Source organism: Lissotriton vulgaris, chromosome 10, assembly GCF_964263255.1.
Source record: "Lissotriton vulgaris chromosome 10, aLisVul1.2, whole genome shotgun sequence".
In the NCBI taxonomy this organism is placed as follows: Eukaryota; Metazoa; Chordata; class Amphibia; order Caudata; family Salamandridae; genus Lissotriton; species Lissotriton vulgaris.
In genome coordinates, this window is record NC_141698.1 from 659,822,798 (window position 1) to 659,839,496 (window position 16,699).

Here is a 16,699-nt window from a genome sequence, read left to right on the forward strand (position 1 = left end):
GAGTATACTTGGACTGGATGAGGGCATAGAGGGCAATGCAGCAATCTACACATAACATTTGTCTTTGACTATTAAACACTACGTAATCAACAGATGAATTGTTTAGTCAAAAAAAGTTCTGAGATGACACAGGCTTATCGTCTCCTCCTTATTTCCATCCAATTTTAAATCATAAATTGACCTGAAGTGGCTCAGTGACTTTCAATACAACGTTCCCTTTCCACCAATATCTCCTTCTCAGTATTATTCCAGACACCAGGAAATAAAACGTAACCACGTTCAGTACAGCATACCCAACTACCATGAAAAGCGCAGCTTTGTACAAAAAATTATTGCATGTGACGCCCACAATGTCAAGAGTCTGGTTTTACCAATGTTGGTAAAGGGGCAGTGTAAGACCCTCGGCCCTGCCATTTTTATCTGAAAGACATGTTGGTGATAAATTCCTTACCTTAGAATATCCCTAGGCATCAAACTGGATCCGGAAAGCTTTGCTAGCAGTACCCCTGTGCGTCATTGGATGGCGTCGTGCAACTCCGCGTCCGTCACTGGCGTCATATGTGCCGAGATCACGTCACAGAGACTACTTAGGCGCCACCCATGTGCACTGACGTCAGTATTTTCTTTTTCAACGCCAGTAAGCACAGATCCGGTTAGAGCACGTACCTCGGTAATTTTTTGACTATCTTTTTGAGACTTTTGTCTTGCGTTGGTTTTCTCTGGTGAGAGTAGGGATGCCTGATTTTAAGTCCTGCGGGACCTGCCACTGAAATATGTTGGTGGCGGACCCTCTCGACGTCTGTCTCTGCTGCCTGGAGCGCCACCATGACTCCTGGTCCAGTCTGGACTATAGGGCTATGGCCCGGAAGGACTTGAAGGAACAGCGCCGGAAGTTGCTTGAAGTTTGCCACTCATCCCCGCCCGTTCGAGGTCCAGGGGTCGTTCCTGTGAACGCTCACGGAGCCATCATCACCGCTCCTCGGGATCCAAACCTTCACCCTTTGATTCAGGTAACAGACAACACAAAAAGAAGTCAAAGAAGCGTTTTCACTCTCGGACATCCCCCGTCGGTCCTCGGATGCTGACGAGGGGGACTCTGACCCTGCGGCTCCTTGGGAGCCTGGGAGTCTTGCGGCCTACCCGCCTTACCCGGGTCCGTTTGCGACTCCCGCACAAATGCAAAAATTCCTTGTTGCCATGGACCGCCTGTTTAGGCCTCGGGCTCCCGCTGGTGCGCCTTCAGGCCCCATGGTCCCGTGTCAGGATCCTGCTAGTCCTTCAACTCCTCTGGCGGATCCAGCCCCAGCGCCGCAGGATCCTGCGCCTCTGGCTCCGGCCACGGCGCAAAGAGGTCCCATGCTACGGGCTCCGGTGCCGCCCTCGGCTCCGCCGCTGGCGCTGCAGTGGATACAGCTGGTTCCGCCTCTGCCCCAGTTCTCGGATGGTTTTGTCCCCACCTGGGATCCGAATTATTACATGGCGCCAGCTCGGCCCTGGCCGGCGCCGTTCCTGGCGCTGTTTCTTCCCTCCGCGATCCCTGCCCCGCCACCGAGGCCTGTGTTGACTGCACCGGCAGCGGAGGACGATTGGGAGGGGTCGGAGGACCCTCTTGCTCTTCAGTGTGATTCAGAGCAGGACTGGGTGGACGATTTGGAGGAGGCCAGCGTCCTTGACGTCTCCTTGGGGTTTACCTCTCCCTCGCCCACTATGGAGGAAGGCGCCTCATATACGGTGGTGCTCCGTCGGGCAGCTGAGGTCCTTAACCTCGATCTCCCCACGGTGACCCTTAACACTAATCTCCTCACTGAGGTGCTGCAGTCGGCGTCCACTTCATCGAAGCCACTGCTGCCCTTTAACAATGCCCACACTGAAGTCTTGTTGGGCACTTGGTTGCGGCCGGCCACAGGGGCTCCTGTGGATAAAAATGGGAGTTTAGTCATTCAAGCCTCGACGTCCCAGAGTACTTTTCTCAGTGCTCCGCCGGATAAGGACTTTAAGAAGTTGGAACAGTTTGGTAAGCGATTGTTCTCGTCGGCTAGCTTAGGGCTGCGGTTGATGAACACCGCCTGCCATTTGGGACGCTCTTCCCACGCGGTGTGGGATACTGTTGCTGAGGTGTTGTCTCAGTGCCCGGAGGAGGTCCAGACTGTGCTGTCTCACGCTGTGGCTGAGGTTAAGGACAAGGCTAGGTTCGCCATTCGTTGTGGCTTGGACACCGCAGACTCCCTCGGTAGGGCGATTTCCACCACCGTGGCGTTTCGTCGCCACACCTCGTTGCAATCCACCGGGTTCTCCCTGGTCGTCCAGGGCTCGCTCATGGACATGCCCTTAGACGGCACTCGCCTGTTTGGTGAGAAGGCCAACACTGCACTGGAGCGTTTTAAGGACTCTTGGGCTAAGGCCAAGTCCTTGGGCCTTTCCACCACGCGCCTGGCCACGTCTTCTTTTCATTCCTTTCGTGGCCGTGGCAGAGACGCCCCTGCCCGTTCGTTCAGCCAAAAGCCTGCGCAGAACCAAACTCAGCATGCCCGTGGGCGTGGAGGCCGCCGAGGTGGCTCCAGGGGCCGACGCGGTGCTCAGTCCACCTCCGTCCCCGCGACGTCAACTTCGAAACCTTCCTAGTCGTCCTAGGTTCAGGTTGCATCCCACGCCGGTGGGTGGCAGGATTCGTCATCCCCTTCTCCATTGGCTTTCTGTCACTTCCGACAAGTGGTTGCTGCAACTCGCCAGGAGGGGTTACTCCATCCCCTTCAAGTCAACCCCCCAGCCATGCCACCTCGATTCCACCGCATGTCGAGGGATCACTTTGCGCTTCTCCAGCAGGAAGTTATGGCCCTCTTGGCCAAGGGGGCCATGGAGCACGCTCCTGGGCCGGAAGTAGGATGTGGTTGTTATTCCCACAACTTTGTGGTTCCCAAGAAGGACAAAAGGGGCTTGCTCCCCATCTTGGACCTCAGGGACGTCAATCGCTTCCTCCGGCAGGAGAAGTTCAAGATGTTGACTCTGGCTCAGGTCTTGGCTGCCCTCGACCCTGAAGACTGAATGGTAGCGTTGGACTTGCAGGACGCATATTTTCACATCCCCGTCCTGCCAGCCCACCGGCTTTACCTGCGGTTCACGGTAGGCCAGGAGTATTTTCAGTTTGCTGTGCTGCCCTTCGGTTTTAGCAGTGCTCCTCGATGTTCACAAAAGTGATGGCGGTGGTCGCAGCTCATCTGAGCAGGTCAGGGGTGTCATACTTCCCCTACCTCGACGACTGGTTGTTGAAGGCTGCCTCGCCCCAGGCAGTCGTCACCCATCTTCAGACTACTGCCGACCTCCTGCACTTGCTGGGGTTCGCCATCAATGTGCCGAAGTCACACCGGAGTCCCTCTCAGAAGCTCCCCTTCATCGGAGCGGTTCTGGATTCAACACAGTTTTGGGTTTATCCCCCCGAGCAGCGAGTCCGGGATATTCTGGCTATGATTCCGATCTTTCAGCCTCTATCCTGGGTTTCAGCAAGGATGACCCTCCGGCTCCTGGGCCTGATGGCCTCCTGCATCCTGCTAGTGCAACATGCCAGGTGGCATATGCGGGCTTTGCAGTGGGACCTGAAGTTCCGGTGGGCACAGCATATGGGCAACCTGTCCGATCACGTCCAGATCTCGGAGGGCACTGCACGACACTTGCAGTGGTGGCTCACCAATCGCATTTGGGTCAATGGCAGATCCCTCTCCCTTCCCCAACTGGAGCACACAGTGGTGACGGATACGTCCCTCCTGGGATGGGGAGGCCACTTGGGAGAGGTGGAGATCAGAGCCCTTTGGTCTCGTGCGGAGTCCCGGCTCCATATCAACCTTTGGAGCTGTGGGCAATCCGGCTTGCACTGAAAGCATTCCTTCCCTCTGTCCGGGAAAGTGCAGTGCAGGTGTTCATGGACAACACCACCGCCATGTGGTTTTGCAACAAACAAGGCGGGGTGGGGTCGTGGACCCTGTGTTATGAGGCTCTGCGCCTCTGAACATGGCTGGAACATCAAGACATTACCTTGGTGGTTCGACACCTGGCAGGTTCTCTGAAGGCCAGGGTGGATGAACTCAGCCGCCGGTGCATGATGGCTCCCGAATGGCGTCTGAACTCAGATGTGGCGCATGGTCTCTTTCAGCAGTGGGGGAGAGCCTTGGTTAGATCTATTCACGACCGAAGAGAACATGCAATGTCATCAATTCTGCACAGTGGAATTTCCAAGGTGGCACTCGCTCGGTGACGCTTTTCGTCGCGAGTGGAGTTGCGGTCTATTTTACTCCTTTCCGCCTATACCACTTCTGCTCAGAATGCTGAAGAAGATTCGTGCGACCGGGCCCAAGTCATTCTTGTGGCTCTGGATTGGGCACGAAGATACTGGTATCCCGAGCTACTCAGCTTGGCGATCCATTCTCTGATCCGACTGCCTCTTCGGGAGGATCGTGTGTCGCAGCAGCAAGGGACGGTCCCCCACCTGAACCTGTCCAGCCTCCTCCTCCATGCGTGGAGATTGAGCAATGACAGTTGACAGCTTTTGATCTTCCTCCAGAAGTCTGTGATGTCATTCTAGCATCCAGGCGTCCCTCCACGAAAACGGTATACACCTGCAGGTTGAACAAGTTTGTGGCATGGTGCACAGTAAAGTCAGTGGATCCCCTTTCTGTCCCTCTTTCTGAAGTCCTTCCTTTCCTTCTTTTTTTGGCACAGCAGGGCTCTGGGCACTATCAAAGGGTATCTTTCAGCCATTTACACCTTTCTACGGCTTCCTGATGAGCCTTCTCTTTTCAAGTCCCTGGTTGTTAACTGCTTTCTGAAAGGCATTACGCACACGTTTCCTCCTGTGCTGTTCATTATCCCCAATGGGACTTAAACCTTGTCTTGACATATCTGATGTGCGCTCCCTTCGAGCCCCTTCATAACTGTCCTTTGCGTATTCTCTCTCTCAAGACGGCTTTCCTGGTAGCTATCACCTCTGCCTGAAGAGTGAGTGAGCTCCAGGCTCTTTCTTCTAAACCTCCTTTCCTTTCCGTTCATCTGGAGAAGTTGGTTCTGAGGACCCATCCTTCTTTCTTGCAAAGGTTGTCACGCCCTTCCACATTGGGTAGACCATCACTTTGCCCACCTTCTTTCCGCCTCCGCATCCTTCCAAAGAAGAAGAGAGGCTCCACCATCTGGACCCAAAACGTGTGCTCTCCTTCTACCTAAGCCGCACACAACAGTTCCGGGTGGATGACCAGCTATTTCTTGGCTACGTGGGCGCCAAAAAAGGTTTAGCCGTGCACAAACGGACCATCCCTTGGTGGGTCGTTCTCTGCATCAAGGCCTGTTACTCTGCATCAAGGCCTGTTACTCGTTGGCTAAGAAGGAGCCTCCTGTGGGGCTGCGTGCCCATTCCACCAGTTACACTTGTGCATTCAGTTCTCTACTGTCCCGTGGCAGCCATTTACGTAATTTTCTGTTTGAAGCAAAGCGTCTTGTTTTCTCCTACTGTCATGTCTACAGAAACTGCATGTCTATGTAAATACGTTTTTGCTGTCTTTATAATTCAAAATATATATTGGGGCACTGTATAAAGAAACCGATCATTACATAGACAGATAAAGCTTTTCTAGAAAATATTTGCCTCAGAAATGAAGAAATATAAAGCATGTTTTCAACTGGATTGCTGGAAACCATTTACCCTTTTTTTATCAGAAGTTATTTATTGTTTGTATGTACACAGTACAAGTTGCAAAAAATCTTTCAGCGATGATGAATTTCAGAGATAATGCTAAAATCGTCACATTTTGTGGGTTCATCGTTATTATTATTTTTCCCCTTGCAGGCTCTGTATGAAAACATGCTCGTGGAGCTGCCTTTCGCCAGTTTCTTCCTCTCCAAGCTGCTGGGGACGAGCGCCGATGTGGACATTCATCATCTGGCCTCCCTAGATCCAGAAATGTATAAGAACTTGCTTTTCCTCAAAAGCTACGAGGGGGACGTCGAGGAACTCGGGCTGAACTTCACAGTGGTCAACAATGACCTTGGGGAGGCGCAAGTAAGTCGCCACCTCTCGCTTCTTCCCGCATAGCGCGTTAATTATTACTTCTCAGAGTGGCGCGCGAAAGATAAGGCACGTGCAATGTGATAGTTGTGAAATGTTGGTCTGAAGGCTAAGCTCTATTGACTTTCACCGAGTAATATTCAGTGTAAATACCAATTACTTGTGTAGTTATCAGTAACGAACGTGGCATTTATCACTTGTTAATCAGTGTTACGTGTGTATTTCCCCGTAACTCCACCGTCTAGTCAGGCAACGTATTATGATTCATTTCCCAGTAAACCACTGGTCCGAGTACGGTGCTAGTATGCTAGGTGCACATATTGTTTTCCCATGGTTTTAGGAAATAATTAATTTCACATCTCTGCAACTCACTTTCCCTAGAAACTACTGTCTGTTGTATCCACTACAAGTTCACAACGCTTAAGTTCTTGGAGCCACATGTAGGAGAACAGTGTGGAAATCCCCAAAGGAGCTTTCCTTTTAAGCGCATTAAATTCCCTGTAACTTACCAAATTGTGAAAAGCACATACACTTTAAAAGACACTATAATATAAAGTGCTGTTACATTCTAAATGCAATACTGAAGTGGAATAGTCTATGAATGATTCAAATCATGTTTCTAAAGCATGACCGAGATCTCAGCCACTTCTCAAAGTGCTTACTTAATGAACTGTCGAAGACCAGGAAAGGGATTTAAAGGGGTGGAGGTGAAGAGAGAAGTCTTGGGGTCCATGAAGATAGCAAGGTAATTTGAAATTACTTAAAGTTGAGCGTGCAGAGAATTCCAAAATATGTCTGTCAGGAATTATGAGGATCTACACCAATTCTGGAATTGCATAGCTTGTGAATATCGAGCTAATTAGCTGAAGGAGACCTGAGAGTTCAGATGTGTGCATAGCGCCTAAATGCAATCAGGGAAAGTAAGGACATGTCTCATGGCGAACCTTTTGGCAGGTGCACAAGCATTTAAAAATGAAAAGTTAACCAAAAGCTTGTGTAAGACAGATAGAAGAGCAAATATGTGGTCTCTTTGCAGAGATTCTGAAACAGGGCACGTGGACATGTTATGAATGCTTTGAAGCTATTATCATACATTGTGGAAGATCCACAGAAATGGCACTGCACAATGTAACCGAGAGGGATATTAAGGATTCAGATTTTGACTTGTGACATAACAGACGCGTTTATTGTAGGATCTTCTCAAGAGTCCTAAGGATTAGAAATCAGGAGGATTCAAGTTTAGCTATTGCTAATCACCAGGTAGCAGGCACTGACAACCGGAATGGGAGGAGTTCCCATGATGGAAGGCCACAAGGTATCTGACCATGATGAGTTGAAAACCACAATAAAAATAATTCCTTTTCTAAGTATTATTTTTTAAAGGGTTTTCTTTCATACAAATGATTAGGTCAAGGAGTCAAGAAGTTCACAGTCCCATGACATTGAGTGGTGATTTAGGCCAAGGATAAGCTGTTTGTCATCCCCTTAACAGAAGAATTGGAACCTCTGGACTTGAATCAGACTGACCAGTAGGGCCCTGTAAAGACTAAACAGCATATGCCAAAGTGAGTAACATCTTGGAAGATGTAACAAAAAGGAGGGAACATAGCGGCCTGAGCTCCATCTGCCAAGAAGTCAGTCGCTCAATTTAGGGCAGTCCCTCTCAATCCAAACTCTGCTAGCCTTGCCTGCAAGACTGAATGGGAGACGGGTTCATATGTGATTCCATGGTGCTTAACCGTACTAATGCCACAGGCAGATGTAATCCTCTTCTTTCGTGCCCTCTGTAAAGGGAGTCAAAGCAGATGTGCACTAGCACAAAAAGATCTTTGTTCCCAGGGTCTGTGACTCTACTCCTGGCTAATGCGGTAAGCATTATGGCCTTGTCACAGTTTTGCCTTTGTGACTTGGTTTAAAAACAAACCTGCATTACCCTTATATGAATTTACCCCTCTTAGATTTGATTGCTGTATTGCTTAACATGACATTACGTTCTCCAAAAGGAGTTCCGTGGACAAGATAAGTCATTGGACATTTTGAGTGGTTCAAAGTTTCATTTTTGTTTTTTAAAGGCGTGCAATCTGAGCCTTTTTACTTTTAAATATTTTCTTTTGTGGTAGAGAAAGGCTTACGAAATACTAGGTAAATGTAAGCAATGAGACATACCTTGCATTCTCACATCCTCAGACACTTGCACGTTTCATTGCACTTTGCGTTTCTCTAGGAATGTATAGGTCTTTTTTCCCCCAACCAAGTGGGTCAAAGTAGTCGGGCAGCCGTGGACTCTGAGATGGGTTGAACTTTTGTTTTAGTAGACCGAGGCAGCAGCATTAAATGTAAATACAATGTTTTGGGCGTTTGTAAAATTGTATTAAAAACTTCTAAAGAGCAATTCGATAAAAGGGAAAAGAGAGAACCAGGGAAACATATAACAAGAAAGAAAAAACAGAGGAAGTTAGGAAAAAGGTGTGTGGTCCTCCGCTCTTAATTAAAGGAAAATAAACCAAGCAATCAGGCTGTAATTAACAGAGAAAATGTGAAGGTAGCATAAAAAAAAATTAAAAATGTAAAACAATGAAAAGGAGTATCGGGGAGTTTTCCTCTCCCCCATGGCAAGTAATAAAACCAAGTAAAGAGGGTTGAAAAAAGCAAGGCATCGCAGAACAGAAAGAAGCGGTGAAAAAAAAGTAGAAATCAAATAGAAGTGAAAAGGCTGGTAAAAATTTGAGAAGTAATAATGAGTAGATTCGATGGTACTTTGGGGCACAGAATGATCTGATTATAGGTGGAAATGCACAAAAATATAATTCCCTTTACAACTTCAGTTTGCTTTTTCTTTTGAAGAGTAGATTGCAGAGCATAACATGTGTAGACATACAAATTAGTAGTCTAGGGGTGTTGTAAGTTGCCTAAAGTCTTCCCACCCTCTTTTTATTGGAAAAGGCTCCCTTGAGCTAATGAGCTGACGAGCTCTGGCTGATGCACCTGCACCCAGTGAATGGTACAGAGACCTAAGAAGTCTTAGGGCAGCACTGCCGAAAGAATGTTGCTCTCTCCTGAAGGACAACTATCCTGAAACAACTGTCTGGAGATACACAGCACTGGCGGCACCAACAGGATGGAAAACTATAGACTGTCACTGAACTAAGGGTTATCCTGCACTACATTTACCATGATGCACTGGGGCGTATTAAGTGTTCCCACCCCCGTTTTGCTTGAAAAGGCTCCTTTGCACTAATAAGCTGATGAGCTCTGGCAGATGTGCCTGCGCCCTGAGTGGTACAGAGACGTGAGAAGACTGAACACTGCCAAAAGAATGTGTTGTTCTCTACTGAAGGAGGACATCTACCTTAGGCGCAGGTGCATCAAAACAAGCTCAGTAGCTCAAGGGAGCTTTTTCAAACAGGAGGCGAGTAGAAGCACACGGCCTCACATCTCAGCACGCCCCAATACATCATTGTAAATGCAGTGCATGACAATATGTGTGTACTAGAAACGCATGTCTAGAGTTACACAGCACAGGCGAAATCAACAAGAATGAAAAATTAAAGACTTCCACAGAAGTACGTGTTATCATTAACTGTGTTTACCATGGTGCATTGGGGCAAAGTGTGTTCTTGGATGTGAGGCAGTGTGCTCCCACCCTACTTCTGTTTGAAATGGCTCCATTGAGCTTCTGGGCTGACGAGCTTGTGTTGATGAACCTGCACCCAGTGAGTGGTAGAGAGACTCAAGATGACTTTAAGCAGCATTTCCAGAACCCCTAAAATAACTTGTTGCTCTATACTGATGAAGGAATTACTCCAGAAAGATATCTAGATTTGAACACAGGCTGCACTAACATGGGTGAAAAATTAAAGATTACCACTGAAGTAACTGTTATCATGCACTGGGGGCGTGGTTTCGGCGCGAAACGGTATGGCTGCCTGTTAAGGGAGCTCCGCTCGCCGACAACATTATCCTGAATCTACATCCTTTACCGGCGCCCCTACACGCCGCAAACTCATCGCAGGGCACAGGGCGAGCAACGTTATATGCTGAGATCGATCCGGTGCTGGAGGAGCTGGATCGTGACTGGTACATCGGGTCCTGTGAGCGGCCGAGGCTAGACGCAGAAAATGGCGCCACGGAACCCGGCGCGATCTGGGCGTTGAGACTGTGTGTCCGGGGCGGCTTTGGAACTCTGGTATAGGGCGACCCCGAGACAATCGCTGGAGGTGGCTGGCGCGCGGAACGGCATCCATGAACTGGAAGTTGTCGCACTGCGGTGGACGGCCGGGACATAGTATGACTCAGCAGGGGCCTAAGAGGAGAGAGAGCCTGCTCCGATTCCTGGCGCGTCTGCCTGTCACTAATGGTCTCCCCCTTGAGGATTGTGCAGGTGCCTAGGAGAGAGCCGGGAACGGTGGCATCGATACAGGAGGGCGGCGCTGGAGAAGTCCTGGCGGGGTAAGGAGCGACTGGGAGGGCGGGGTGTGGGCCGCTGTGGTGGCGCGGCCAGGCCTGGGCGCCTCATTTGGTGGTAGAGTGGCGTCTGGCGAGGGTCGGCGATCGAGCGGAGGGGACTTGGCCTGAGGTGGTGGGCGCTTTGATCTGGTGGCGAAAGCGGGCCGCCTGCTGAGGGTCGAGGAGGCTTTTCTGTGGACTCCTGACTACCTGCTGGGCTAGACCTACAGACTGGTGGGGTTCGGGATCCGCAAGAGGTCTCTCGCCGAAGGTAGGTGGGATCCGCGCTGCTCCAGGGCACGGCGCTATCTGCTATACCTGTTCTCCTGCCGGGGCTGGCTCTCTGATGCGCTTCCGTGATCCCTTGGGGAAGTGGACTGGAACTGGACTTCTGCCTGGGGATGTAATCTGCTTTTGTGGAGTACGTGTGATCTAGCCGATACTTGAGGGCGTGTGCCTGGGAGTCATCTACTACCCCACTAAATAGTTGAGCTCCTGTTACAGGTGGTGTGAGGAGTGGATATTGTGGACGAATTGACTGCCCACGCACCTCAAAAATATATTTCGGTGGCTAGGACACCAGAGCCCACCATGGGGAAGGCGGAACCCAGACAGGCCAAGTTACAATTTGATAATAAGCGCACTAACCGAGCTGCGGATGGAATGGGAGACCAGGGGGACTCGGGGGGGGGGGGGGGGGGGGAGGGGGGGCGCTCAGGGCCAGGACGATACTGTGGCGGATGACACCAGATCAATCCTCTTGAAACTCCGAGCTGGCATGAAAACAATTGATGGCAAAATAGATGCGCTAGCGAGTAGTTTGGATATGGTCAAAAAGAAGGTGGAGAAGCACGAACACAGGCTGGATGTCCTGGAGAACCGAGTCTCTGATACACATGATGCCCACGCCGAATCCAGAACTCAGCTGTTGCAAATGGAAAAGATTCTTGATGTTATAAGGCTGAAAAATGAAGATTGGCAAGCGCAGTCGCAACGCAACAACCTGCGTATTCTTGGCTTGTCGGAGACGACGCCCATAACCAAAATGGAGAAGTTCATCGAGGAGTTGCTATGAGACCTCTTTGGCCCGGTGCTCTCCACCGTGATGATAGTGGAGCGAGCACACCGCTCCCTCGGACCGCAACCTAAGCCGGGCATGCCACCGCGCCCAATTATAGCGCGCCTTCTGAATTACGCAGATAGGGACGCTGTGCTGCGAGAGGCGAGGGTCAAGGTTCCGGTAATGTATAAAGGTGACAAGCTATCTTTTTTTCCGGACTATACGCCAGGAGTGCAAGCAGCGCGAAAAGAATTTGTACCAGCGCTGAAATTCACTAAGCATATCTGCAAGGGGGGATCGAAACGATCAGCGCAGGCGGAACCCCTTGTGGAGTCTGGTCTGGACGAAGCTGATTAGAGACACAGGGCCGCCCTGTTATGAGGATATTAGATGTAGAAACGACAAGGTCTAATGTGAACCTACTGTTGGGAATAATGGAATAATTGCGTGAACTGGTATAACATGTGGCCCAGTGGACGCTAAATGATGGCTGTGCCCTAGGCGACTAGACTGCAAATATGTCATGTTTTGTTATTCTGAGGCGTGTGGGGGGCTGGATGTTGAGGTTCGGCGACCGCACCCTGGTGCGGATACTCGCTGCTGAACCGTCTCCCCTAGCGGGTGTTCCCCCAATTGTCGAATTGGATGGTGCTAGATGGAGACTTGAGGGTGGGTGACGGGTTTATGTCTCGACCTAATTGGGAGGTTGAAGTGGGAGGACGGAGGTGGGAGGAGTGAAGAGCGGGATTGTTGTTTTTCGTTTTATTGTTTTGCAACACATCTTTTTGCAGGTACATAGTGATGATAGAGATAAGTGCATGGACTGTGGGGGTGCTGCATTGGCGAGAGTACTGTTACTTTGCAAATGTATATATTGACTTGTATTGAAAATACCCGAGACGTAATGGTACAGGACTGTAGGTTTTTAACCTGAAATGTAAGGGGCCTGAATTCACCTAAAAAAGTACGACAGGTATTAGCATATTTGAATCGTCATATGATACATGTAGCTATCTTGCAGGAGACGCACTTAACCAGCAGCACTGAAGGTAGTGTGGCGAATAGATGGGCATGTTTTCAACTGGCTGCGTCATATTCCTCTTATGCGATCGGGGTCATGATATTGGTAAAGAAAGGAGCGGAGTTTCAACCGCTACACACGTATGTGGACGCAGATGGTTGATGTGTCATGGTATGTGGTCGATTGAGTGGTCAATTACTCACAATAGTAAACATGTATGGCTCTATCGTAGATGATGTGTCATGTGTGGCTCGGGTGTGCGGAGTGTTGAGGGAATGGCCGGACACTCCTAGCCTATGGGGGGGGGACTTCAATACATATCTGGATGCGGACCTAGACAAGTCCACTTCTATGTCACACTGTACCCCTAATGTCGCCAAGAGTCTACGCGGTGCGATGGAAGAATTTGGTCTTAGAGATATATGGCGAGTGCGTCACCCTCGGGTAAGGGAGGGTACGCACGCGACACCTGCACATGACTAGATTACTGGCTAGCGGGGGCGGAGATGATGGACTGGGTAAAGGGGGTTACGCATCTGGCCCGTACACTGTCGGACCATATCCGGTGCAACTGGACGTCATTTTCCGGACAGCCGCACGCCCCCCTTTTATATGGCGCCTGCGATCGGAGGCACTGCTAGACCCTGTTTATGAAGCGACGGTGAGATAGGCTATCATACAATATTTTGAGTTCAACAAGGGCACTGTCGCAGAAGCCGCTACACTATGGGAGGCCTTTAAGGTAGCCATCAGGGGGGTTTGCATTGGTACAGCTGCAGGCATATTGAGGGATGTGCGCACCCAATTGGGGAACACTGAGGATGTATTGCGTGACTTGGAGTGAGAGTACAAGACTGAACCCAGAGCGGACATTCTGGTTAGGCTGCATGAACTACTCAAAGAATTTGAGGAATTAGCAGACACTGAAATAAAATATCTGTCACGGAGGCATACTGCTAAGCGTTATGGAGAGGGAGGCCGGCCTGGGCGTATGTTAGTGTTTAAAATAAAAGAGCGCAGCGAGCAACCACGGATAGATAGAATTATAGACGACCTGGGAGGGGAACATCTGGATCAGAGTGATATACCAAATCATTTCCGGGAATTTTACACTAACCTGTATGGGTCGCGAGGACAGACGGAGGCGGCAGAGTTTGAGCACTATCTAGAAGACATAGCGTGTGCCTGGCTGTCTGATGCTCACCGAGAATACCTCTGTTTGCCGATAGATGAACAGGATGTAAAGAGTGCAATAGCGACTTAGGCTAATGGTAAAGCGCCGGGTCCGGATGGACTTACGGTCGAGTTTTACAAGAAATATGCGGATCTTCTAGCGCCACATCTTCTTGAAATGTACGCGGAGGCCCATGATTCCGGTAAACGTCCTCCATCCCTGAGGGAGGCCTTGATGATCGCCCTCCTCAAAAAAGATAAGCCGCCGGAGAGGTGTGACTCATACCGCCCGCTTTCCTTACTTAACATAGACGCTAAGATACTGGCGACCAGACTCCAGCCTCTAATGCAAAAACTGGTATTACCAGACCAGTCAGGCTTTATACCTAAGAGATCCATATTGTATAATCCTCGGACAGTCTTCTCTATGTTTCATGTTCTGGAGCCCTCCATGCAAGCGGTGGCTGTGTTTTTGGACGCAGCCAAAGCGTTCGACTCGGTTGAGTGGCAATACTTATATTTTATATTGCGACGTATGGAGTTTTCTCCACTATTCTTACAGTGGATCACAGTATTATATACAGAACCCAGTGCACGAGTGCGAATAGGGGGTATCACATCAGAACCGTTGAGTATAAAGAGTGGAACGCGCCAGGGGTGTCCATTTCCACCGCTGATATTCACTCTAGTACTGGAGTCGCTTGCTTGTGTAGTTCGGCAGAGGCACCGGGAGGCGGCACTTACTTTCAATCTGCGGCCAGTGGCTATATCGTTATATGCTTACAACATGTTTCTGTTTGTTCGGGATCCGGCTAGTCACCTGTCGCCATTGCTTAGGGAAAACGTGCGGTTTGGACGTCTATCTGGCCTCTGTATAAACTGGGATAAATCATTCATAATACCGCTAACAACGGCCACTATCTGTCCTGACTTGGAATTCCCGCTGCTATGGTCTGCGGACCTGGTAAAATACCTGGGAGTGTGGGTTCATCGTGACCCGAAGATAGTGGTCTGGGAGAATTACGGGAGGGCGTACTCTGCACTGGAAGGTCAAGTAGATACCTGGATTACATTGCCACTATCGCTGGCGGATCGCATTGCTCTGATAAAAATGGTGATATTACAGTGGTTCCTTTACCTCTTTCTCAACATCCCAGTAGTGCTCACGTTACAATTCTTTAAGTCCATTAGCGGTCAGCAGATCAGGATAGCATGGGGGGGGCAAGCATGCACGTGTACAATGGACGGTCCTGACAAAGGGATGTGAGAGAGGTGGGTTCGAGGCCCCTGATTTTTATGTATATTACCTGAGTGCACAGGCCCAATACATATATCACTGGTACAGGCCACACGTATTCACTCCACATGTCGCAGTAGAGGAGGGTGATGCGAGCCCAATCCTGCTCCATGCCGTGATTACTCACCGGAATTGCGGCACTCCGAAAACAGAAATTAACACAGTAGATGCAACTATAGCTGCTTGGTGGAGGATAGGGCATTTGGCGCAAAAACTTTCACTTTATGCGCCATACATGTTCCTGGAGCAGCATGCTGCCCTGTCTGTGACACACGAGATGCCGTCATTACGCTTACTACATGAGGCAGGTCTTAAACACATGTCTGATGTATATCTGAATGGTTCGTTCCTCACGCAGGAGGATCTCGCTTTTGTTAGTAATCAGTCTCTGCTGTTCCGATTTGCAATACACCGATTGCGACATGCGATTAAAGGGCATTACAACACCTTTCCACAGGAGCCCGTCACGCTGACATCTCTACAATATTCGCTCACTGCTCCTAGCAATAAGAGTATAATATCCAAATTATATAAAATGATCAAGGCGGAGAGCGTGGAGGCCAGGGATAGGAGTTGGGAGCAGTGGTCTGAGTGTTTGGCTGAACCAATATCTGAGGCAGACTGGAAATACATTTGTGGATTGACAGGGTCTCCTAGCATGAATGGCAATTTGATGATTATACATTTTAAATACATTCATCAGGTCTATTATACCCCAATGCGATTGCATGGATTTGGTTTGCGTGCATCTGCTAATTGTGTGCGCTGTGGCCGAGAAAATGCGGATTTTATGCATTTGGCTTGGGACTGTCTGAAAATATGGGAATTTTGGGAGCAGGTGGTGAGTTGTTTGAAGGATAAGGTGACGGCTGATCTTCAGTGTACCCCGCTTGTATGTCTATTGTGTTGTGTGCCGCATATTAAGGGAATGGTTGGCAAGTTTGTGCGTCTGGCCCTGCTGCTTGCGGCCAGGAGAGTGGCGCTCGTTTGGGGGGGTAGATGCAAACCGAAAGCTGAGCTATGGTTGAAAGACCTGGTGTATTGCAGGGATAATCTGGAAACGTATGCGGAGGAACTACCCACGATTTCGAGGCCCAGAGATATTTGGGAACCACTTCGATCGTATCTGCTCAGTCAAGAGGCGTTGACGGATGAATAGGGGAGAGCGTAGAGGAATGCGTTAGTATTTGAGCATTGATTGGCTGTCTTGCTGAGGCGATGTGCCACACTTCTGAAAAATCCATTGCAGAAGGTGTGCACTGTTTGGTTTTTTTCTTTCCCTGTTGTGTTTCTTTTTATTGGTTTGTTTTTTTCGTTGTTTTTTTTCTTTGTTTGAATGTGATCATCTTCCATGAGGGGTCAGCTATTGCAGCCGTAGTAGACTGTGTTATGTTATATTTGTGATAAAATCCATCATACGGACATGATGGAAATAGGATGACTGATAAGAGGACTACACTTTCCCATATACATGGGATGCACAAACTGTTTATTTGATTATCGGGGAAAAACCTAACTTGCTGCCGGACCTCCGGGTTGTCGGCCCAATAGCTGTGTTGCTCTTGAGAGGAATTGTTTGCTACATGCTGCCGGCCCCAGGGTTGTAGGCGCACGGCTGTGTTCCCTGTGCAGCTGAATAATAAAGATTGTTGGAAA

At 49.5% G+C, this 16,699-nt stretch overlaps 1 protein-coding gene across 4 annotated transcripts in view; it reads left to right on the forward strand.

Annotated features, from left to right (window-relative positions):
- Positions 1–16,699, forward strand: part of UBE3C (ubiquitin protein ligase E3C) — a 1,218,167-nt gene that overhangs the window by 1,023,685 nt on the left and 177,783 nt on the right. For all 4 annotated transcript variants that reach the window (XM_086941492.1, XM_086941495.1, XM_086941493.1 and 1 more), the window contains one exon: positions 5,828–6,040. In XM_086941492.1, the coding sequence (XP_086797618.1) occupies positions 5,828–6,040 (213 nt within the window). The remainder of the gene's footprint in view (positions 1–5,827; positions 6,041–16,699) is intronic.